General features: G+C 39.9%; 2 protein-coding genes across 4 annotated transcripts in view; one reads left to right on the forward strand and one right to left on the reverse strand.

Moving 5' to 3' along the window:
- The first annotated feature begins 12 nt into the window (after window positions 1-12).
- CNOT7 (CCR4-NOT transcription complex subunit 7) lies at window positions 13-17,495 on the forward strand. 2 transcript variants are annotated; one of them, XM_081020162.1, is made up of 7 exons: window positions 13-200; window positions 3,101-3,300; window positions 5,534-5,727; window positions 8,234-8,395; window positions 12,603-12,747; window positions 14,481-14,591; window positions 15,762-17,495. In XM_081020162.1, the coding sequence occupies exons 2-7, from the start codon at window positions 3,184-3,186 to the stop codon at window positions 15,888-15,890; spliced, it is 858 nt and encodes a 285-aa protein (XP_080876288.1). In that variant the 5' UTR covers window positions 13-200; window positions 3,101-3,183; the 3' UTR covers window positions 15,891-17,495. The 2 variants fall into 2 exon arrangements, with proteins under 2 accessions (XP_080876288.1, XP_080876289.1); XM_081020163.1 differs by lacking the exons at window positions 13-200; window positions 3,101-3,300 and adding an exon at window positions 3,318-3,474.
- Window positions 17,496-22,182: 4,687 nt separating this feature from the next.
- ZDHHC2 (zDHHC palmitoyltransferase 2) overlaps window positions 22,183-23,882 on the reverse strand; it is a 70,761-nt gene continuing 69,061 nt past the window's right edge. For both annotated transcript variants that reach the window (XM_081020128.1, XM_081020127.1), the window contains exon 13: window positions 22,183-23,865. The gene's annotated coding sequence lies outside the window, so the exon portion shown is untranslated. The remainder of the gene's footprint in view (window positions 23,866-23,882) is intronic.

Below are 23,882 nucleotides of genomic sequence, written 5' to 3' on the forward strand. Positions count from 1 at the left end.
GCCGGCGCGCCGAGTTGAAAGGTGAAGCTGCGCGGCGCGCGGCGATGACGTAATGGCTTTGTGCGCTGGGCGGCCGGGGGGCAGCAGTAGCGGCAGCTTTCCCCGCACGTCGTCGCGCTGGGGCTGCCTCCGCCGCCGGGTCCCAGCTAGTCCCGCCTCCCGCTCCCTCCGCTCCGCGTGAGGAGCCGTCCTCTCTTCCGGTAAGTGGCGGCGGCGGCGTTTCCGGGCGTTGGGAAGGGAGCAAGCGGGGCTGGAGCCGCTCCTGAGGGAAAGTTGGGAGTGGGAGAGGGCCGGGGGCTGCTGCTCCCTCGGGTGGGCCTCGCGAGGAGGGTGGGCAGGAGGTTTTTCGTTTATTCTTATTCCTTGCTATCAGTTACATGTGTATACCGCCCTTCGCCCGCAGACCTCAGGGCGGTTCACGGCATAAAAAAATGAACCCCACATTGTCGCCTCGGCCTTTCGCGCTTGAAAAGCCTGAGGGCAATGCCAGCCCCACGCCGACAGCCAGCGTGGCCTGTAGCGACGGCCCTCCGCACCTCGCCAGATGGGCGAGCAACTGCCAGCCCCGTATGCATGGCCGGGGTCGCGCTTTTAGTTTCTCCTTCCCGTCCTCCCATGCGCGCTCTCTCTACCCACCTACCCCCTTTTCCATTTTTTCTAAAGACATTGCCAAAAGGAGTATTTACAAAAAGGGATAGGTTGCTTGCCCACCCATTGCCTCTTCAATCGTTGCTGCTTACATTCTCTCTGTGTCTAGCCTCAATTGGCAGGGAGGGGTTGTTACTGGGTTGTTGTTTTTATTTTGGTTATATATTTTGTGGTTTGTATACAGTGGTACCTCGGGTTACATACGCTTCAGGTTACAGACTCCGCTAACCCAGAAATAGTGCTTCAGGTTAAGAACTTTTCTTCAGGATGAGAACAGAAATCGTGCTCCGGCGGCGCGGCGGCAGCAGGAGGCCCCATTAGCTAAAGTGGTGCTTCATGTTAAGAACAGTTTCAGGTTAAGAACGGACCTCCGGAATGAATTAAGTACTTAACCCGAGGTACCACTGTATTTTGATACTGCTCTGGGAACTACCCTGAGACCTCCGGGTATATAAATTCAATAAATAATAATACTAATTTGTGGTGGCGCAGGTGTCAGTGTGTGTTGAAGTAGTTGAGGAAAGAGATCAGTATACCGACCCATTTAAATGGCTGTGGTTGGTATTCCACTAAGTTTTTACTCAGGGTAGACCGGCTGAAACCAATGTGAGCTCCATTCGTTTTAGTGGGACTACTTGAAGTAAAACGTGGTTGGATACCACCTTCGTTGAAGACCACTAACTCAGAGCACCAGAGTAAGGAATTCCACTTGTGCAGCAGAATTTCTCCCTCTCCTTGCATGCAACATCCCTCTAGAGCAGGGGTTGTCATCCTGGTCCCTACCACCCACAAGTGGGTGTTTCAGAATTCTAGGTGGGCGGTAGGTTCTACAGCACAAGCTGAATCCTCCTTCCATTGAGCACTGGTGGGTGGTAAGGAAATTTTACCATCAAGAAAGATGCATTAGTGGGTAGTAGGTGCATGAGGAAAACCCATTCCCCTATTAACGGATTTAGGGGCACTTGGGGAAGGAAGTTTCATTGCACAAGTGTAAAGCTTTGCACCGATAGAACAAATTAGTTATTGCCCCATCTATAGATCTGACAAAAGTGCATTCTTGGCCCTTAAAAGCACACACCGCAGCAGATATTTTACTTTTAAAAAATATCTTCATTGATGCAGCAGGTCAATTCTGTCATTCAGAAACATCATGTCTGTGTAAGCATTGGATGTACTAGAGGTGTGTTGGTTGTTAGCTTATGGGAAACTAGTCATGGACATCTGCTGTAGTCATTTTTTTGCTTTTAACTCTCCATGAATACTTCAAAAATAACACTTGTAGTGGTGATCTAGTGGCAGCAAATGTACACTCTGAATTTCTTTTTAATGCACTGGAAGGTAGCATGTGTGGATTATATAGGAAGCTACCTTACACTCTCTATGGTTCTGTGACTAGGCTAAAAACCAGGACTTGGAAATACAGCTTCCCTATGATAAGTGTGACCTTTGCATTCTGATTTTTTTGGAATTTTTTATCTTGCTACATGCTGTAAATGCTTTGTGGGAAATACAATTGAAAACCTGCATGCTCAGTTCTCTCCGCATTGCTTTATTGTTTTGACTGGAAGAATATTTTGGATTCCAGGGAGCCAACCTTGAATTATGCTGAGCAATACTTCACGTTCCTAGTTAAAAATGTTCCACTTCCCAAGTAACAGGGTGCCTGGAATCTTTCTGGTGTTTTTTGTAATAAAACATCTGTTCTAGGTTCTGTAACTTCTGCAGAGTTATAAATTTTTTAAAGTTCTAGTGCATCTCTCTTTGTTATGTTTGTTTCACCCTCCATGTGCTACTGTGGGTTGCAGAAATTTGTGCCAGGAGAAGGTATACTTTATCTAGCTGTTGTTCCCGTCATTTTCCTTTTGTCACACCCAGGAAGTGAGCTTGCCTTTTTGGCAGCAGGACACGAAACTCTTGTTAACCTGCTCACCTCTTGACCCACTGACACAGTCTCATTTTATTTTGTGTCAGTGCATGTATAAGCAGCAGCCTTCTTTGTTGCTATCCATCTTAACTAGTTACATGAGCTTGTCTTAACGGAGACATTTAAAGTTGAGTGGAACAAATAGGTATTGTAAATTAAATGTCAGTTGTTAAAGGATGCCATCCTAAGCATATTTGGAAGCAAGTCCCATTGAAATAAATCACTCATTGATAGCTGAACATATAGGTTTTTGCAGCATTGCGTTGACATTTATCTAACAGCCACTTGTTTCTACCAGAGACACCTCTTTGCCTTCTGATGATTTGTTAATCAGTGTATCTATGGGGAAGAGTTAGCATAAACATATCTGATTTTGCTCCTGTGAACAAGACCAGTACATTCACCATCTTTTTTAATAAATGAAATATGTGATTACCAGATTCATTTTTCATGATTTTGAAATAGATGGATTTTGTTCTACTTTTGAATTTGGAATAACTCTCTCTCTTTCTTTTTAAATCTCTTTAGATATATAACCAAAACCTGTTTTATGAAACGGACTCTTTGTCAAATATACCTTTTTGATGTCTGGTATCTGAAACCTCCCAACTATGCCAGCAGCTACAGTAGATCACAGCCAAAGAATTTGTGAAGTTTGGGCTTGCAACCTGGATGAAGAGATGAAGAAAATTCGTCAAGTTATACGGAAGTTTAACTATGTTGCCATGGTATGATGTTGGGATATTTGTGACCTTCTTTGTTTGGGCTGGAACTAGTCCTTGAAAATTATTTGGAAGGGGAAAATGTAGAGAAGATAATTTAGATATTCAAGAATAACAGAAGACTACAATCTCAGATATTTAGTTGGAATCAGCCCCATATAATCTGAAACTTATTCCCAAGTAAGGACCAATGCTTATGTTATCTTTACAGTGTTTTTGCTGGTTGTTCTGGCTGGGTATTGTGTTTTACTGATACCATTTAAAATCAAGAGATCATGTGAAAAGGATGGATGATATGGTTACATGGTTTGGGAACATGTTCTTTTCACAGACTGAAGTTTTTCATGTTCTCAAAACATCAGAGCTCAGGGTCATGCAGGGTCATGACAGTAAATTTCACATGTGTGAAGAAGTTATAAATCTATTGCCAATATATATATTGGCAATAGATTTATAACTTCTTCACACATGTGAAATTTACTGTCACAAAGTAAAGTGATGGTCACTGACTTAGATGGTTTTAAAGGAGGAACAGACATTTATGGAAGATGGCTCTATCAACAGAAAATTGGGCTAAAATACTAAACCATTGCTTAGCACTCTGAAAACTACTGGATGATTATCAGCCATGTATTGGGCTTGTGTACCCCATTTTTCTTTCACATGGCGGTGAAGAGGACATGAGCAGATTTAGTTCACTTTCACTGATTCCTGGCTTAGTGTTAAATTTGAACCAGGGGTTCTGGTTTAAAATAAACTAGCAAGTTTTCCTTATAGGCCAGTTTCAGAACATAGGTTATGAAGCTGGCTTATTCAACTGAGCAGAATTGAGATATCTAAACACTTGCTGATGAGCTAACACAGACAGACTCAGAGAAAATGAATATTCTCATTAGCAATAAAGTACAGTTTTCTTAATTTATTTTTCTCATGTGCTTATATCCACCTCAGTTCTTTTTGAACCAGAAATTTTGGCAAGCTGATATTTACAAAAGAAACAATGTTTTTTGTGTACAAACTAATGACTTTCCTAGTGTGCTGTTTCTACACCAGTGTAAAAAACCCAAGGTTGGCTATATATTTCTATGAATGACCATTTTATATATTTCAATTTGCTCTATATTCATGAAAAAATCATTCTGTATCTTAATAGTCTTGTTTATTGCAAATATTGGCTAGGAGCAGATTCTATGGGAGTCCTTCACCAGTGCAGTAATTCAGAACAGTGTGTCTGCTTCAGTAAATCAGCACAACATAGGGCAGGGATGGGGAATCTGTGGCCTGCCAAATGATGATGGAATTCAGACCCCATCAGCTCCGGCTGACCAGCATGCCCGGTGGTCTGAAGTTATGGGAGTTCAGTAGCATCTGGGAGGCCACAGGCTTCCCTATCCCAGATGTTGCACCTTGTTGGGGCATGTTAAATTTTTCAGTTTTCAAATTCCAAGAATGAGGGGTGCTGAAAAGTTGAAACACGACTTGGGAATTCAAACAATATTTTGTCTAAATTGATTTTATTGATTGAATTTATATACCACCCTATACCCGGAGGTATAATTTAGTTTTTCTTGTGTGTAAAATTGTACACAAAATCATTAAAATGATTGCAAAGCACTTGCAGTTATATTATTATTAATAATAATAATAATAATTACTTAGCATTATCTGACATTTTCAGAAGGTAAAATTGAATTTTTTGGTGTTGCGAAAGAAGTCTATGTGCTTCTTCATCAAATGTAGACTTACCAAGCTAAATGTTGTCCAATTACCAAAAAAAACCATAAAAAGCAGATTTGAATTCCTCACACCCAAAATCATATTTTAAAGACCCGTCACTGAAGAATTGTGCAAAAATTAAGTTTTGCCCCCTAAAATGACATGCCCTAACAACTTGTGCCAATCCAACATGCAAGGGAAAGAGGCATGGCTGGGACATAATATGGAATGGCATATTTAAGTACCATCCTTCCTGTGTTGACAGGTCTAATGTTGCAACTACAACATTTGAGTGTTATTCTAAAATTATGACAAACAAATGTTCCAGTCCATAATCCAACTTGGCTACAATGTTTTCCTGGTATCCAAGGGACTGGGATTAACTGCAAATGAGTGTGTCTTCCCACACCTGATGCTTGTTGTCAGGAAAGCATTCAGGGCTTTCTGAAGCATTTAAACAAATTTTGTGAGCTTTAGTAGCTTTTTATATTTTGCCTTTGGTCTTTGTGCTTTAATTTTTCAGGACACAGAGTTTCCAGGTGTAGTTGCACGGCCTATTGGAGAATTCAGAAGTAATGCAGACTATCAGTATCAACTGCTCCGCTGTAACGTGGACTTACTAAAGATAATTCAATTAGGGCTGACGTTCATGAATGAACAAGGCGAATACCCTCCAGGAACTTCAACATGGCAATTTAATTTTAAATTTAATTTAACGTAAGTTGCAATCCTTGGCTGCGTTTGTGTATATTTATACTTGTAACTTTGTTCAGGCTTTTAAATCTCATTTAGCTGGATCCTCAGGAATGGCATTTCAATGGGAAGGCAAAGGTGGGATATTCTCCTTGCACGAGTGCCTTTAAAGCTTGTGCTTCTCCAGAAACAACCCAGTGATATTAACAGAATTTAGCTTAAAGTGCTTAATTCAGACATACTATCCTGCGCAAGGCAGTCAGGGCACAGCTTGAAAGCTCTGTCCTATTACCTTTTAAATGCAAGGAGAAGCCAGTTTGATGTATTCTTAGCTAGCCTAGGAATAAATTTTAGCTTGGGGACAAATAGTGGGGTGGGTGAGTATTCTTCCCCAAAACCTGTGTGGTGGCTCCTCTACTGAAGCAGCAGAGCTGATGCAAAGTCCTATAATCAAGGGGGCAGGTGTTCCCTTGTGTGTGTGTGTGTGTGTGTGTGTGTGTGATAGTTTTGCCCCTAAAAGCTATGCAGAGCCTAGAATTGGGCTTGGTGACTTATTTCATTGTAAGCAAATGTTCCTATCATTTTGCCAAATTGCAGCAGTTCTTTTATAAGAAAAATGTATACTAGTTTGCAAACCTGTATCCAGTAAATTGAAGGGGTTTTCTTTCTATGTAAAATCTTGTATGCACCACTTGGGAGTTTAAGGGAACTCTAGACTTGCTTTTGAATTCACTTAACCTTGTTTATTGAGCAGTGCAATGTCTTTAAGCCTTGCATTCCAACTCGAAGCATGTTTTCTTGGAAGTCTGTCCCATTGGTGGCACTGGGATTTGCTTCCAAGTTAGTATGCTTCTCATTGCAGCTGACTAGTCCAGGGCAGTGCATATTTACTTGGAATTACATTCCCCTGAGTTCATTGTGTGCATAGAATCGCAACCTCAATCTTTAAGCAAACATAATCAGCTAGCGCTCTTTCAGGCTGGGGCTGAACAGATGGTTTGACTTCTCGGATATGACTTGTCTCTCAAAGTAATAAGAAAGCTTTTGTGATACACCAGTGATGTAAACTATGAGCCGTAAGATACAAACCTCAGTCCAAAGTTGGGTTTACACTTTCATGGATTTCATGGTACATAGTCCCTAGGAAGCAAACAGAGCTTTGTGATGCCAGTAGATCAAGCTGATCTTTAAGATCTTCTAAGAAGATGGTGCAGGTTGTCCCATGAGCAGCAGATTGTGACTTGGTGGCACGGCAGCAATGGGCCTTCTCAGTGATAGCACTTACCCTCAGGAATGCTCTGATTTGTGAGACAGGGACAGTGATGGCCTTTAAAAGCCTCTTTAACATTTACCCAAGCTTTCCTGGAGTCTGCCTCTTAATTTTTCCATTTTTGTTGCATACCGTATTTTTTGCTCTATAGGGCGCACTTTTTCCCTTCTAAAAAGTAAGGGAAAATGTGTGTGCGTCTTATGGAGCAAATGCAGGCTGCGCGGCTAAGCCCAAAGCCAGAACAGGGAGACGGATCACTGCGCAGTGCTCCATCTCCCTGTTCTAGCTTGGGGGTGGCTGTGCAAAGCCTCCGCAGGGCTGCGGGGTGAAGGCACCCCGCTGCCCTGCGGAGGCTTCAGAGGCTGTCCCCGAAGCCAGAACAGCAAGAGGCTATCCCAGAAGCCAGATCCCTCTTGCTGTTCTGGCTTCTGGGGTTCAGAATTTTTTTCTTCTTGTTTCCTCCCCCCCAAACTAGGTGCGTCCTATCGTCCAGTGCGTCCTATAGAGTGAAAAATATGGTACATTGCTCAGTTTTATTTAGGATATACAACTGCATTTTCTCTGGCTTTTATGTGAATGCTTAAAGATTTTATTTTTTAAAAAACAAATGAATATTCTTGAAGTAAATGAGAGTGCTGTATGAAGAAGGATTTTCCCATAATTTGCAGAGTATTCAGTTAGAAATCATGAATTTAGGTTACAGTCATGCACACACTTACTTGGGAGTAAGTCCCATAGAACTCAGTGGGATTTACTTCTCATTGGACAAGCAGAGGCCCTCTTCACATCAGGGCAAACCATAGTTACTGGCTTACAATAAATGCAAAGATCGCTTCCACTTTGTTCCTCCCTCAGGGCAAGCAGGAGCAACGAGTCATGATCCTTGGCTGTGTGTTATGCCTGAACTAGAGATCCTGGCTTGTTTTGCTCAAACCATGATCAGGAAGCTAAGAACCAACCTTGACATCATGTTGTGGTTTGTCTGGAGTTAACATTCTGGTTAGGCCAGAATGTTAAAAAAAGCCAGAGGGTGTCATGTTCATAGTTCATTAACTTCATGTTCATTAACTATAGTTTACCTTGATGTTTGAACACAGTTGTAAGATGAAGCAGTAAACCTTAATAATGCTGTGATCCTTTATTGATGTTCATCCGTTTTCATGATTTAATGGGCAATTTGTCCTAGATTTTGGTTTAAACTGTTTATCTCAAGATTTCTTTATTTCAAGTGTGAATCTTTCCCCATCGTGTTTCTCCTAGAGAAGACATGTATGCCCAAGATTCAATAGAGCTATTAACAACATCTGGAATCCAGTTCAAAAAACATGAGGATGAAGGAATTGAGACTCAGTACTTTGCTGAACTTCTTATGACGTCAGGTGTCGTGCTATGCGAAGGAGTCAAGTGGCTTTCATTTCATAGGTAAATGCAGCATTAACTAATACAACTAATATATAACTAATGTTCTTTAACCTTTTCCTGAAACTGTAATACCAAATAATTGCCCCCATTAATTGAGATTGGAAAGTCAGGGTTGGATGAGGTGTGGATATGGCAACGTGATTTTGTCGTAAAGGCTTTCCTGCTTTTAAGTTAAATCTCTACGCTTTGGCTCCAGTTGGAAACTAATAATTTGTATCTTAAAATGAGGCACTAAAGTGTCGGCCTTGTAGAGAGGGAGCACTGTATTTTTCTATTTTGCTTTGACAGTTTCCCAGGTCAGAGGAAGGAACAGCCACATATCTCTACCCTTTGTGTACGCTTAGCAGGTAAATGAAAACTGGAATTAGTTGATTAACATCGTTGGAAAATCCAAATTCAGTGCAGCTCTGAAGACCCATATGATAATACTGGTAGGGAAAATACAACCCTTCTATTTTAACTGTAATGCCAAATATTGGGGAAAAATTAAACTTTTTAATTTGGTTGCTGCATGGATTATTTTCTTATCTGGTGCCAATAAACTAGTCTTTTGGCTTCTCCCCACCCCTGAAGGCTCAGTTAAATCAAGAGGACAAAATAAACTTTTGAAGGGTTTGGATTGCAGTCTAGATATCTGTGTAAGCACACTAATGATTCGAGCCAGACTCATCACCTGGGCAATTTTTTTCTCCACTGCTGGGCTCACAAAGTAGGCTGAAAGCAATTAGGAACATTTGTTTGCCAGCTTATTCCACAGTGTGTGTTGTTAACTGTTTTGAAAGAATACCTCTCTCCTGTCGAGCGGTTGTGTGGGAAGTTCCTTACTGAGTTTTAGTTCTGGCCTGTATACATACTGATGAGTTTTCTGGGAAAAGTTGCTAACAGAGGTATCTTATTTGAAAAAGGACATCTTGTTCAAGACCAGCTATGGACATAATCTATGGTGCTCATGCATTTCTTATTGCATTTCAGCATGCTTCAGTGGTCCAACCATTTAAAAATGAAAAGGGCTTTCAGCTCCTGAGATAGGTACTGTACCTTGTGCCCAAGGTGTTTAAGAACTTGTTTTTAATACCTTCAATGGCAGAAGAAAAAGTTCATTTAGACAAGAGGCCATTAGCTATGTTTCAGTTCTGCTTTGTGTAAGTAGACATAGCTTTTAAAAATCTGGTGTAATAAATTATATTATCAGGTTGAGCAGTTGATGGAGATAGATTAGAAATATTTGGAATTCAGCTATTGTGCTGGTAATAAAATAAGTGTAGATAATTTCAAGAGTTGTATCCAGCTATGTAAGTTGGCTGTTCCAATTTCTGTCCCATTAAAAATCTGATCAGTTCGAATTGCTGCCCAACCGTTTTAACTTTTGCTTTAGCTGCTGAAATGTTACATGAAAAATTCTGTTAGTAGGAAGTCTTCTGTGAATGAGGATTAATTTATAGAAATTGTGTTTTAAGGCAGCAATGGTCAAATATTACAAGCAGGCAGTGAAGAATGTTTCCTCAAGCATAGCAAGCAGGCTTCGGATATGGCCAAAAAAAAGGCATCACATTGAATTTCTAGTAATCTTGTATCCATCAGTTTTCCTTGATGAATCAGAGTTCTGTATTGTAAATGCTTGAGTACAATGACAATGTGAACACTCCATATCAGACCAAGATAGGGTGGCTGTGAAAATATTAGCAGTGGTTTTTAATAAGTCAGAATTATTAATTTAGAATTAATGATTTCTCAGCAACATAATATATTTTTAATTGTCTGTTTTATTTCTATGTAACCCTGCAGGCCATGTGGTCTAAAGTGATTGAAAGAGTTACATTGATAAAAATGTAATATTACCTAAATTCATGTGGTATTACCTAAATTCATGTAAGAATGCACTTTATGAAACAAAATTTAAAATGATGGGCTGGCAATCCTACACTTTACAAAACTGTTATCATGCAGCATTACTGACTATTTTGCCAATAATGGGAGACTTTGGATAGTAATTCAGGTGGAGTATTGACAAAGAAAAGAAAGGGAGAATGAATAATAAATGGAGACTATTTTAATGTGCAGTATTTTAATATATAGGATGGATACAAACCTATCAACATTAATGCATGTCCATAGCTTTTATTCTGAGTCATTCAGATTTTGATATTCTAAGGATACTCAGTAGTTCTATTGTTTGGAAAAATGTAAATCTAATTAGATTTTTAGATCTACATGTGATCAATTTTGGGCATACATAAGTGATCACATGCAATAATATTTGACTAGATTTCTTTCAGTATATGCAAATAAGGAACCTAGTTAACCCTTTGCCAAAGAAGTACAAGGTGTATTAAAATCAAGCTAGTTTTCAACAACTTTTTATTGAATATGGAGACACACAAAATTTCTCAATTTGTAATCCTATGGCAGGAGAAGGCAAAAAAACCCCCTATGACTCACAGATGAATATTTATTAGTCATATTTATGTAAAAATTTATGTAAAAAGGACTGTCTTAATTTTAGTGTATTATGCAAAAACTAAGAGAATATATAGTTACATTTCTGTCAGTTGTTGGTTTTGTCAAACCATTGATGCTGGATTGACATGCATGTGCTAACAGTGTAATATCATATAAAATGGTTGGAAGGATGCATTAAATACCATCAGAGAAATCACAGGAGATGTTAGTAACATTAACTCTGTAGGTAAGTTTACTAACAGTGCATCTATACACAAGTGGCTCCCATTGCATTCAGTGGGGTGTACTGGTGTGTTTAGGTTGCAGCCATAGACAGAATCTTGTGCATACTTGGGAGTAAGTCCCACTTTAAAGTAGTGGGACTTAATTAACGAGTAAACATGAACTGGGTTGGGCCTCATATGATCTAAGACACTGGCCTTCAATGTGTGGGTTGTAACAGGAGGAATACATATATGTACATATATGGTAAAAGATTAAGAGATGGGTCCCCAAATGGATATTTGAGTTAAAAATGGGCCCTGGGGCCTGATAATGTTGAATGACTACTGATTTAAAGGAGTGCTTAGAAACCTAGGAAATTGGTGGCTTAGCTGTGAAAATAATGGGAGGAACAATGCAAGGCATTCAGTAAGCAATATTAAAATTTTACAAAAGGGCAGAAGCTTAGGAAAACCTGGAATGTAATTAAGAAATTCTGTATCAGATGGAAGAGCTGAATCTGAATTTTTGGAGCACTGGGTAATTTCTAAAACACTTCAGTGCGTATTTTGTCAAACTATAGTGAATATATTTAGAATATAAACCTACAGGCTTTGTCTTGTAAAACATTATTGACTATTGATGTAGACCAGAGCTTTCAAAACTCTCTGTTGCAACACATTAGTGTGTCGGCTGCAGTGTGTAGTTGTGTTGTGCGAACGCTCCCCACACTCCTCCTGGGCCTGGAAAGGGGTTAGTTTAACCTCCAGTTTGCAAATAAAACTGAATTACTGTGTCGCAAAATGATGCACGTCTAAAAAGTGTGTCACCAAACATGAAAAGTTTGGAAAGCTCTGATGCAGACCTAAGGTTGTTTAATTTGTAATGTAACATAGTTAATAATTTAGGGTGCTATCTGGTGTTTGTCATACTTAAAGTAGACCCATCGAAACCAACAGATTTAAGTAGCTAAAGTTCATTGATTTCATTGGGTCTATTTTGACTTGACTATCACTCTTAAATAAAAGGTCTTGGTAAAATATAGCAGAACGTAGGTTTAAATTGTCATTTCATACTCTGTCCTATAAACAGGGAACAGCAGTAGATTTAGTTGCTCAGTAGATAGATATAAAAGCAATATTTCTTAAAGGTTTCTTAAGAATTCTCTTCATATTTATATTGCTTATTGGCTGTCATCATATCCACAATATCACCACTGTGAAATATACATTTAATGCATTTCCTTTTACAATAGCCTCTTAAGGAAGATTATAGTACAGACTCATTTGGTATGCTATAGGATTAAATATCTCTTGCAGATGGTTACATTGGCCAGTATCCAGCAAAGTAGTTCCATTGGCACAAGTCCGGCTTTGCAACAGAACTTCCCCTGCTTTTCTTCTTAATAATAATGAATTTAGCGTCTTGAAGAGAATACATATGCCTGGGCTTTGCAGTTTTTCTTTTAAAGAGAAGAATCTCTGGAATGACAACCTGACTAAACTTAGGTGTTCTTGTTTTGTTTCTGTTCCTAATTGCTTTGCAGTGGCTATGATTTTGGTTATTTGATCAAGATCTTGACAAATTCCAATTTACCTGAGGAAGAGCTGGACTTCTTTGAGATTCTGAGATTATTTTTCCCTGTCATTTATGATGTGAAGTATCTTATGAAGAGTTGCAAAAATCTCAAGGTAAATTCCCTAATGCCTTTTTACAGAGATTAAACAACATTTTTAGGAATAAAGTTTTTTATGGATGAAGAATGTCACAAGTCAGCTTTTGTCTCGTCTTCTACCTTTACGGTGTTGTCTATAAACTGCTAGAGTTAGACCTAGCTATCATCAGCCCCAGCCAGCGTAGCGAATGACCAGGGATTATAGGATAGTTGTCCAACAACTCTGGAGGTTCCTTATCCTTGCATTAGATCTTATGTACACCAACCTGGACCCTGCGCTTGTCATCTAAGTCCCTTCTCTATGTCCCTCGTCCCTGAGAGGTTCGGAGGGTGACAACATGAGAATGGGCCTTTTCTGTGGTGGCTCCCTGTCTGTGGAATGCTCTCCACAGAGAGGCTTGCCTGGTGCTATCATTACATGTCTTTAGGCACCAGGCAAAAACATTCCTCTTTACTCAGGCCATCAGCCATTATATAGTATATGGCCTGTTAAATGTGTGGGGGGGACTGTTATGATGATGATTTTATTATTATGCTGTGTGTTAATTTTATTCTGTGTAGGTTATGTTGTACACTGCCCTGGCATCTTTGGACAAAGGGTGGAAATAATATAGTTTGGAGTTGCAATTTTTTTGTTAATAATGTTTGACTTGAGTACATTGGATCTTTTATTATTATCGTCATTATCAACATCATCAGCATCACATTTATTAATTATGTACGTAATGAGTAGTCCCTGAAGCCAGTATAGCTTGAAGAATACACTACATATTCTAAATTTGCATGGTATCATTTCAAAAATGGTGGATGGGGAAGGATTTAATTTATCTGGATTCCTTGATGCATTTGTTTTATTAAAAGGTTCCTGTTTATGGATCCTATAGTACAGCAATTATAGTGATTCTAGACTCTTTGAAGTTCATAACCTTAATTTCTGAAGACGTCTTTTTCTTCATTCTCCAGTGTTTTGGGTAGTTGAATATGAAAAAAATTAAATCATTTGAGCGTAAGTTGTAGGGATTTTGGGAGTAAAACATGCATCCCAGCAATGCCCCCCCCAATTGTATAGGTCATAGAATTGGAACACTTAGGATCATGTAGTCCAACCCTCTGCACTGTAGGAATATGCAGCTGGCCCTATGGGGATTGAATCCATGACCTTGTAGTCTCCTCCTAATTTTCCTAAACCAAAGTAGTGGTTCTATTAAAGCCCCTATTTGTTGCCCTTCCACCCTGAAAACTGCTTGTCACATGCCTAGGCAGATCACTAGAAATCTCTGCTCAGGCACAATGTCTGCATTATACAGACTTGTTCAGTATTGGCATTTAGCAAGTTTGTGGGCCTTCTCCTGGGCTTGAGCGCATGACACTCCTTCCTGCACATGGTTGTAACAGTGGGGCAGAAACCTCTAATTATACATGATTCTGACATGGGCAATGTAGCACTTCCAAGATTTGTCTTTTCAGTTTCATTTCCAGTGGGTTTAAAAGCAACAATACAAGCGTAAACAAACAGGAGTGCTGAAAGGCATTCCTTTCCTCATTTGCGAAGGCTTCAGTGAAATTGTATCTTTAGCTAACATCACAATTCCGAGAAAAAACATGGCTTTTCGGTTGTGTGATACTGTGCATTCCTTGCTTCAGAAACAGTTACATAAACAAATGGGATGGAAACTAATTCCTCACCTGTTTTATTACCAGAGGTAATAACTTACAATCTTCTGATTGTGCTGCCATCTTCTCTTTCAGGGTGGATTGCAAGAAGTTGCTGAGCAGTTGGAGCTGGAGAGGATAGGACCGCAGCATCAAGCAGGATCTGATTCTCTACTAACTGGCATGGCCTTCTTCAAAATGAGAGAGGTAGGTGGTTGGGGGTTCATCAGCCTTTGGATGAATAATTGTTATTTAACTTGCCACTGGGGTTGGGCCTAGTGAAGCTAACCCTGGAAATAGGCTTCTCAGAGTGCAAGGTAGTTCCTCTCTTTGGCAGAAGCAGTGGCTAAGTGGCAGCTTATTCTCTGCAGTCTGCCCTCAATGCCAGTTTGTGTATGCCTTTGACCAAAAGGCAGGTCCCAGCTTCACCTGCCTCACACATACCAAAGGAATCAGCCTTATATCGAGTCAGACCATTGGTCTGTCTAGCTCGGTACTGTCGACACTGATAGTGGCTGCCTGGACTGACTAGGAATGGTGGGAGGAACCAGCTAGGGAACCAGGCTCAGAGCCTAGGGAGTGATGGCGGGACAACAATGAGTGGTCAAGACTGGGAAGAAGGGGTGTAGGAAGCTGAAGAGGTAACTGGGCTTAGCAAAGTGGGAGAGTCTGTGGCAGAGAGAAGTCCAGAATCAGAGGTGAAGGGTCAAGCAGGAGAAGAGGGAGGTCAAGAGGCAGAGATGATTCTGGCTGATGAAGGGTCATGGGTGTCTCCTCTTCCTGCTGCAACAAGCTTCCCTCCCACCTTCTCTCCCAGAACCAGAAGTGGCATGCAAAGGGCAGAGGAGAGGTTGGCTGCTCACAGATGCGGTCTCAGATTGCTTGGAAAAAGGGGAATGTGGGCAGCTGTGAGGAGGTGGGAACTTTGTCTTGGTAACTGATCCATGGGCAAGGCCTACTGGGGATGAGCACCTAGTCTGTTCAAATTGTGTTCTTGCTAATAAAGAGTTAATTGCAACTTACACAGTGTGATTTACTGCCAGCTGGTTCCTGCCAGTGGCTCACTAGGGTTTCAGGCAGAAGTCTTTTTCACTTATACCTCAAGATGTCAGGGATTGAACCAGGGATGTTCTACCTGCAAAGGAGGTGTTCTGCCATTGTCCATAGCATAGCCTTTCCCAATAAATGTGATGTGGGCAAGCAGTATGCCCTCTCATGGATTGATTGAATGCATAAAAATGGAAGAAAAGTGTGTGGGGCCACAGTTTGTTCCGAGCAGAGCGGTCTGAAATGTCCTTTTGTGACAAGATAGACCCTGCCACTTAGCTTTCTCCTCCTTAGCTTTCTCACTGACTTGTGGTTTTGAATTGTCTCCAGATGTTCTTCGAAGATCACATTGATGATGCAAAGTACTGTGGTCACTTGTACGGTCTCGGTTCTGGTTCCTCATATGTACAGAATGGGACAGGAAATGCATATGAAGAAGAAGCCAACAAGCAATCATGACATGAAATGGGAAGCTGCATTTTCTGAGCTCCACGTGCTTGTACATAGGTTTTATCTCTGGTTGAATCCCTTGGGACAATAAGGCCTTCTCTTCCCCTTGGCACACTTCCTTTTATGCCTTTGTATGTACTAAACCTGACTGTTCCTATCCCAGTTTTTTGACCTTAAGGTGTAGGCATTTCTGGGTTAAATGTGGCCTTGTACTTTGCCCATCTGTACATAAGCACATGTAGGAGCAGCGTGGCGGGTAGAAGAAAGCTGAAATGATAATGAAATTTCTGGTAAACTTTAATTGGTCTTAGTATTGGTTTATTATCTCCCCCACCCCTTTCCCCAAACTGAGCTAGCACTGATTGTAACCAATTTCCACATTTCTTTATCCCTTCTGGTGTACAGGAGTTTTAGCTATTCAAGGTTGTGGACCATCACATTTGCACTTTAGAAGACTGACTCTCTCTGTCAGATCCTCTGTTTTATCTGAAGTTCTGGTTCTGTCCCCTCTCCTGGCCCAGACAAAATGTTGATCCTCTTGGTTGAACACACAAAGTTGCAAATTCATTAGAAAAGCTCATATTCACTGCATAATCTTGTTCAGAACTACTGAAATCCTAGCAGCTGCTCATATCTAAACTGGTGTCCAGTCTTCCAGGTGTGCCCTGCACACACCGGCTTACGATCAGTTTGCCAGTTTCGCACTGCTGTGTGATGAAAATAACTAGATGGTGCCATCAGAATCTCTCTTGGGTGTACTCCACTGAATTGAGAAGCTCTTGCCTGGTGTCTAATTTGTGCTCTGTTCAATTCAATAGGGTGTGTTTCGGAGAGGTTCCTTGTCAAATTTTCCTCCTGTATCTGGAAACAAGCTGTACCGCCTTCGGGGACAACTGTGTCCTATTTTGCTTTTGAGCAGAATAATTGAAATGATGGAGATTGCAGTAAGATTTAACAGTTCACATTGTGGATCCAGTTCCTTATTCCTGTTACAGGAAGCTATTTCCTACAAATACTTTCTATTTCTATTTATTTTCTACTTGAATAGATGAACACAAGTCCGTATGAGGACGAGATCCAAAGATTTGAAGCCAACTGGATAATGAGCTAAATAAAAGGAAGATAGGTGTGCCCTTTTGGTAGCTGATACAAAAGGTATTTGTTGTAAAACAACAAAATCTACTTGTACCTAATAAAGCTACCGGAGGCTTGTAAGGCTAGTTTATTTTTTTGAGTCTAAGCAATATATTTTATAAATACATTGTTTTATTAAAGGACCACAAAGTACTTTCTTAACCATGCAGAGCATGCTCATTCGAAGCAGTTGTGCAGGAGGACTTCAATTGGTATTGAATAGCTAAACCCTAACCTGAAATGATGGAGTGCCTGTGGCAGCATTTCGTGTGTATCGCCCACACTGAAAATCAGCAAGAGTAAATCCTAAATTGATTTGTTTACCATGTACTTTAACCTGTTTTCCTCTCTCTCCTCAAGAAGTTACAGTGATGTAACTGTGGGTGGTCCTTTTTAAAGAACAATAACACATTTGCATAAGAGGGTATTTGTTTTTAAAAGCTTTTGTAAATAAAGGCTTCAAAAGTGTTTTCTTACGTATCTGCAGACTTGTAGTTTTGTTTTGTTTTGAAAGCTTTTACTGGTATATCATTGTGCCCAATTAATCCCTTTGGATTTATTACCTGCGGCAATAATTTAATTCCACTGTTTTGTTGTCCCCAGTCCAGTCTGCTGTTCAAAACATAATCTGATATTTGGTGTAGGAGATAGTATGTTCTAGATGCCCATCCACCAGATACACTAATCTTACTTACTTTAGGAACTGGGACTCTGTGATCCCAATGGCTGAGTAGGTGGGCCAGATCCTGATCCCCACCATGAACTACAGGTAAGTCTTATTGCCACAACCACTATTTCATGTCTTGCTCTGGGTGTGGAGGGACCACTTGATAGATTTGGTTCTAAAGGCTTCAGTTGCTGATATGCTTACACAGTTTTGTTGTAGGAGTGGGCAACCTGCTTGAGGTCAAGGCCTGCATTCCCTTGTGGGAAACCCATTTGGTGACCAAATGCCAGCAGTAGGCTGACCAAAGTCTCTGTTGGGCAGTGGGAAAAATCGTATCTGGTAACAGTTGATAAAACTTGCACCAGCTGTGAATGGTGCATGTTTTGCGTGCTAGCCATGTTAGTAAAACATTTTCAGTGCCACTGCTTGCGTTGTTGCACATGGCCCTTTCCAGTTCTCAAATTCAGAGGCAGAATTCTTGTCATTTGTCTCTTTTATTCTTATTTTCCCCAGCAGCAAGATATGATACAAAAATACATAATACTGCTTTACAGAGTACAAACAAAAGCAATGCAAGAAGCTCTTCTTTGCAAGACCAGTAGTTATATGTACACAGTTGCTTCGTAGCAAACATGTACTCAGGCAGGCATTGGGAATGTGTTTTCATTACAGGGATGACCCAGTTAAAAGCAGTTCTGGAGCAGAGCATTTTGGAAGCTAGGACTCCTCATTCTGCTTCAAAAATCTTGACAGCATCACTGAAGAAGTAAAGCAGGAAGAGGAGCAAACAAATCACCAGCAGAGCATACCTACAGAGTAATGTCATCTGTGTCCTCAAAAACTGATTCCTTTCAGAGGTGAAGTAAAGTTTGTCCAATCGCAGTACCCTGAGTAGTCCAAAAGGCCAATTTGTAACAGTCACACTGTACAATGGTTTTTTTCACCTGGCCATTTTTAAACAAACATTCACCTGATAGTCATGTAAAGTAATTTAACTATAGAGTAACCAGTGAATCACTGGAGTTACCGTATTTTTTGCCCTATAGGACGCACTTTTTCCCCTCCAAAAATGAAGGCTTTCGCTGAAGCCTGGAGAGCGAGAGGGGTCGGGACCACTTCGCGCCCGCCTCCCGATGGCTGCACACAGCTGCCTGCATTCCGAAGCCTGGGGAGACCGGCGCGACTTACTGCTGGCGTCCCTAGGCTTGCAGATAGCAGGCTGTTCTCGGGGCTGGGATTGGGGGAAGCTCGGGCTTCCCCCGCGCCAGCCCCGCGCCTGGGGGGGAAATAATTTTTTTCCTTTATTCCCCCCCCCCAAAAAGCTAGGTGCGTCCTATGGGGCGGTGCGCCCTATGGGGCGAAAAATATGGTAACTTCTGTGGGGCAATATACAGATATTTTCTGGGTTCCATCATTGCCCACTTTCATTCAACTGGGTAACAAAGTTATACAAGTGCTGTTTTTGGAATGTTGAGATGTACAGTACTGACAAGGAGCTTTCACACCCAAATGTTTCCCCCCTTCAATACAGAATAGGTTTTGAGCTGTGTATAGTGTCTTCAGTGACAGGTCTCATTCTTTAATTGCATCTGGCTTGTAGATTTGGGGAAGAAAAGGGTGTTTTTGTTTTTTGCAATGTTACAGCTCTTACTTTAGTTAAACACCAGAACAAAATCCTGTCAAGCTTTGAAATAGTTTTCCTATGTTGCGAATTGAAGGAGTCCCAATCGTTACAGTTTCTGGTGCATTAAATAACAGTAAGTCTCTGAAGCAGTGGTCTTGGCACTGGTGAAAACACTGAGAAGGAGTAGGAACAAATTCTACCCACAAATTATTTCCTAACTAGTTCAACATATCTGCAATTCACATGAAGTTTCTTCTTTGGCAGGTATGGGAGAGCTGTACCCCTTCAGATATTCACTGGACTACACCTCCATCATCCCTAACCATTGGCAATGTTGGCTGGGGATAATGCAGGTTGTAATCTATGAAAACAAGTAACTGTCTTGTCTTAAACTGTCCATCTTAAAAGCCATTGTAACAGTGCATCCTCTATTAAAGCAGTAAAAAACATTTCTGGCCTTAGGTCAGAATTTTAGCTTTAATTATTTAGGACTTTTAAAAAGCTGTATCTTCAAAATTAGTACCTTGTCACCAATTTGAAAAAAACAAAACACAGTAATCTATAGCATTATTTAGCTTTACTCTCAACTTGTACATTTTGTATTGTCTGTTGTCTTGGATGACCTGTGTGAGTTTTGCAGTTCTGCCAAACCTTTTAGTCCATAAAGGATTAGGTTAGATGAGGTTTGAGGTGGGGAGAAGATATAAACATTATCTTGACAGGCTAGCTCGAAATTGCTTGGTGTTCAAAATGTAAAGATGGAAGCTAGCAAAGGATTAGGCAGTGCAAACTCTTAATTAGTCCCATTTACCTTTACCTTCGTGAAATAACCTGAAAGCTACGAGCCTGCAAAAATAAACAACATTTGCTAACTGAACATGGATGGGTCACACTGTCCCTCCTTTGCCAGCTTCATAAAGGTGAAAAAGCACACTCGTAAAATTTATTGTAAGCTAGAGTCAAGTACTCCCTGTGTTGTCTCTCAGCTCACTTTCCTTTGTGCCCTGGATGCATAGGACATGGCTTTACTTTACAGATCAGTCTGATTTTTTTTTTTTTTAAAGTTAGTACAAGTACTCCCAGTGCTCCTAGAGGTGACATTAACAGGCAAGGTAACAGATCACCTGCTAAACAGCAATCACCCATGCTTTGGGAAGATTAGAAATTTTTGTGTGCAGCACATACAGGGGGGTTATTAAAATGTAAATGCATTTGGGGCTGAAAAAAAATCTTCACCTGAAAAAGGGGCAGATGGGATAAGCCAGCAATTGTGTAAAAGCAATGTATAGCACAATCATAGTACTATTAGCACTGTAGGCATATATATTTGTACGTACTAGAAGCATATCTACTAGTACTTTGCATTCCATATAATAGTGGCATATGTGAAATACATACTGTTTTACACATTAAATAAGAACTATTAATTCTGAAGGAAAGAATTCAATACATAGGCTGACCATGTAGTTCCTAATGGGTGTATTAATATTTTGTTTCATATAGTGACGTGTTACTCTCTATGTGCTGTAATGGAATCTGAACTATGAAACCATTTAAAAGGAGTATTTTGAATCCTTGGCACATAACCAAAATGTTTCAATAGGGCTGCAATGATTGATCATGTAATCAAAGCACTCAAACATTTTAATCACCTAAAATTGTGTCCTCTGCTAAATAGGGCAGCAGCTTTAAAAACAGACATTTGAAAACATAATTACTTCTACAAACTTAAGACAGAAGCAGCTTCTTAAGAGACATTTCCCTTCCATTATACATTGGAGGGAATAGTTCATCTAAAAACAAAAGTATATTTGTTCCTTCAAAATTATTGTTTTTACCTGTGTAAAAGTTTATGCAAATTTAATCAGCAGATTAAATTGACCAGTCAGCCAAAACCCACACAATTGACCAAAATGTCTTTAATTAAAGTGAGAGTCCTAGTTTTCAGTTAATCAGTGTTTTAGCCATGCAGGTGGAGGTGGAATGAGAAAAGATTCCTTTCTCCTGTACTATAATTTATGAAGGAATTTGAAATTTGCATTTCCAGAAACAGGAAGTCATAGAGCTAATCTAAAATTCTGCAGTAGCCATACCTACATCACCACTTACTATCTATGACACCCACTTCTGCTATTTGCTCACTCCCTAATCCCACACGCTTTTATTGTGAAGCCCCATCATTCACAGATAGCACTGATATTTACATTCAAGAAAATACGGTCAGGATGTATAACAGCCATTCCTACCTTAATAATTATGTGTGACATCTGAATTAGCTGGAAAAAGTGCATCATGATAATGCATTTACACCCATCATAGGCTGGCTCAATCTTTTGCATGAACCCCACTTTCCCAGGAGGTATGTTTAAATACTGGAATCGGACACAGTCATCAGTCTTCCTTTCCATGATGCAGCAATGTGAGCCATATTTAAAATGTCCTCTGATAGTCTGAATTTTACTGAAAAATACTATAAGATAGATTTTATCTGTAATAAATGTGTCCCATGAAAACTGAATTTCAGCTTTCCCCTTCATTTTATACACATTTTAATGAATGCTGGTAAAGTATCAAAGGCAGCCCTGCATAACCAGAATACACATCACAATGTGCATTATGATAAAGCAATGAAAGTACCAGTCTTTCCCATTCAGTCCCTGTGATTCTCATGACCACTTCCAACATTGAACACTAAGTAAATACAACATTATGCTATAGAAACTATTGGCTGCAAAACATGTCTGCACATACTGTGTAAAACTATGTAATGCAGATCACAATGATCTCAAATATCCCAGGGTCATATTCTGGCACTTCTGGTGATTGAACCTGTAACGACTCATTTGGATTAAAATGTAGATAGGGGTTGCGGGGGAGGGGGCGGCCTTCCAGTTATAATGGCAATGATGTCAGAGACATCATACCATTTCACTTTAATAGAACCTTATTTACATGGGTGAATAATTTTGAAGTAATCCTCCAAGTCTTCTTTGTTGCTTGAAGAATAGGAAATAACGTTCTTAATGTTTCAGAAAAACATTAACAGTGATTCACTCAGGAACTGGGCTCTAATGGTCCTCCTGCTTTTGAAAAATATTTTTACTTGGTGCAACTGCAGCTGTAGGGTAAGTCATGGAGCCAGATATGCATCCTACTGTGTCTAATTTAAAAATCTGACTACCCAACTGATTTTAAAGTGGCAATTTGTTTCACAAATGCACCCTTGTGAGTTACGTATAATTTCCTCTGCTCATAATATTACCAACTTATACAAACCATCTTGGAATTAAATATTACCACCTATTTTATGTAAACAGCACAATGTATTTTATGTGATCTATTAAATGTATATAATTTCATCTGAGATACCGTGCATGCAAAGGCACTGATAAAAAACGTATTATGAAACTTCAGTTTTCTTGGCTTCAGAAATATCTGACAAATCCTACAAAAGCCTAAACAACTGTTAGTTTCCTTTAAAATAAAAAGGGTCTCTGCAAGCCCACTTGGCTTCATAATCCAGAGTGTAGTCATCACAGTAATTAATTTTAGTATGTTCTACATGATAATATACATCTTATATGTACATCATCAGGGTAATGATGAGGAATGCAGCAATTTAAGGATGCTAAATCAAACTGAGAAAAGATTCATATAGGTAAAATGGAGCCTCTTAAAGGCACAAAATTTAGGTTAAGCTTTTGAAGCCTAGCAGTCTCAAGGAATATTAATATCAAACACTCCTAATAAGGTTGAATAACTGAATAGTAAACAATCACACATTTATAGTCTCACTAAACTTTGCTCCGATCATGTTTTACATGCACGTAAATTGAGGATGGAGTTCGTCTTCTGCTTCACCTGTATGATTTAAGAGAAATTGTAGCCTAGCTAGAAGTAGGTGATTCATGTATAAAGTGTTTTTTGGGGGGATTATTATATTAGCATCAAACAAAACCTTTCCTAAAACTTATCCAACCTATCTAACTGAGGTTAGTTTAAATTTAAAAGTATGACGAACTCAGCTGAAGGTAAGATTCAAAATATAGTCCAATCATTCTAGCCTACTAAGCTGCCCAAATCAATTGATAAAAGTTGAGAATATAGTCGCATGGTTAAAGATAACTTGTATGTGGAAACCAGAGGCAAAACTTAAAAGATTCAAGAATTGCCACAAGAGCAGGTTCAGGCTATATGAAAATAGCTTACACTCACCTGAGCTATCGATGCCAATGCAAAAATCCCCCTTTTAACCTAGTCCTTTAAAAAGGACTAGGTGTTGTCCTGTACGTCTTAAGGAAAGACTACCTGCTTTCCCAGTGTGTAATCTTCAAGACATTCCTTTTGAATTTTAACAATAATTTGTGTTACCCAAAACATTCTTTTCATACATGTAAGAGATGGTAACGGGTCTTATATTTCAAGTGATGATACAGAGACAGCTAAATTAGATCTTGAAATATCTTCTGGCACATCCACGCTGCAGTGGACTGGAACAGCTGGTCAATGGATGCTGATGTTGTCGAGGAATCCCTCATCCTCTCATCAACAATTCTTAACTACAACAAAGCATTAA

Source organism: Podarcis pityusensis, assembly GCF_964106645.2.
Source record: "Podarcis pityusensis genome assembly, chromosome: 9".
Lineage (NCBI taxonomy): Eukaryota > Metazoa > Chordata > Lepidosauria > Squamata > Lacertidae > Podarcis > Podarcis pityusensis.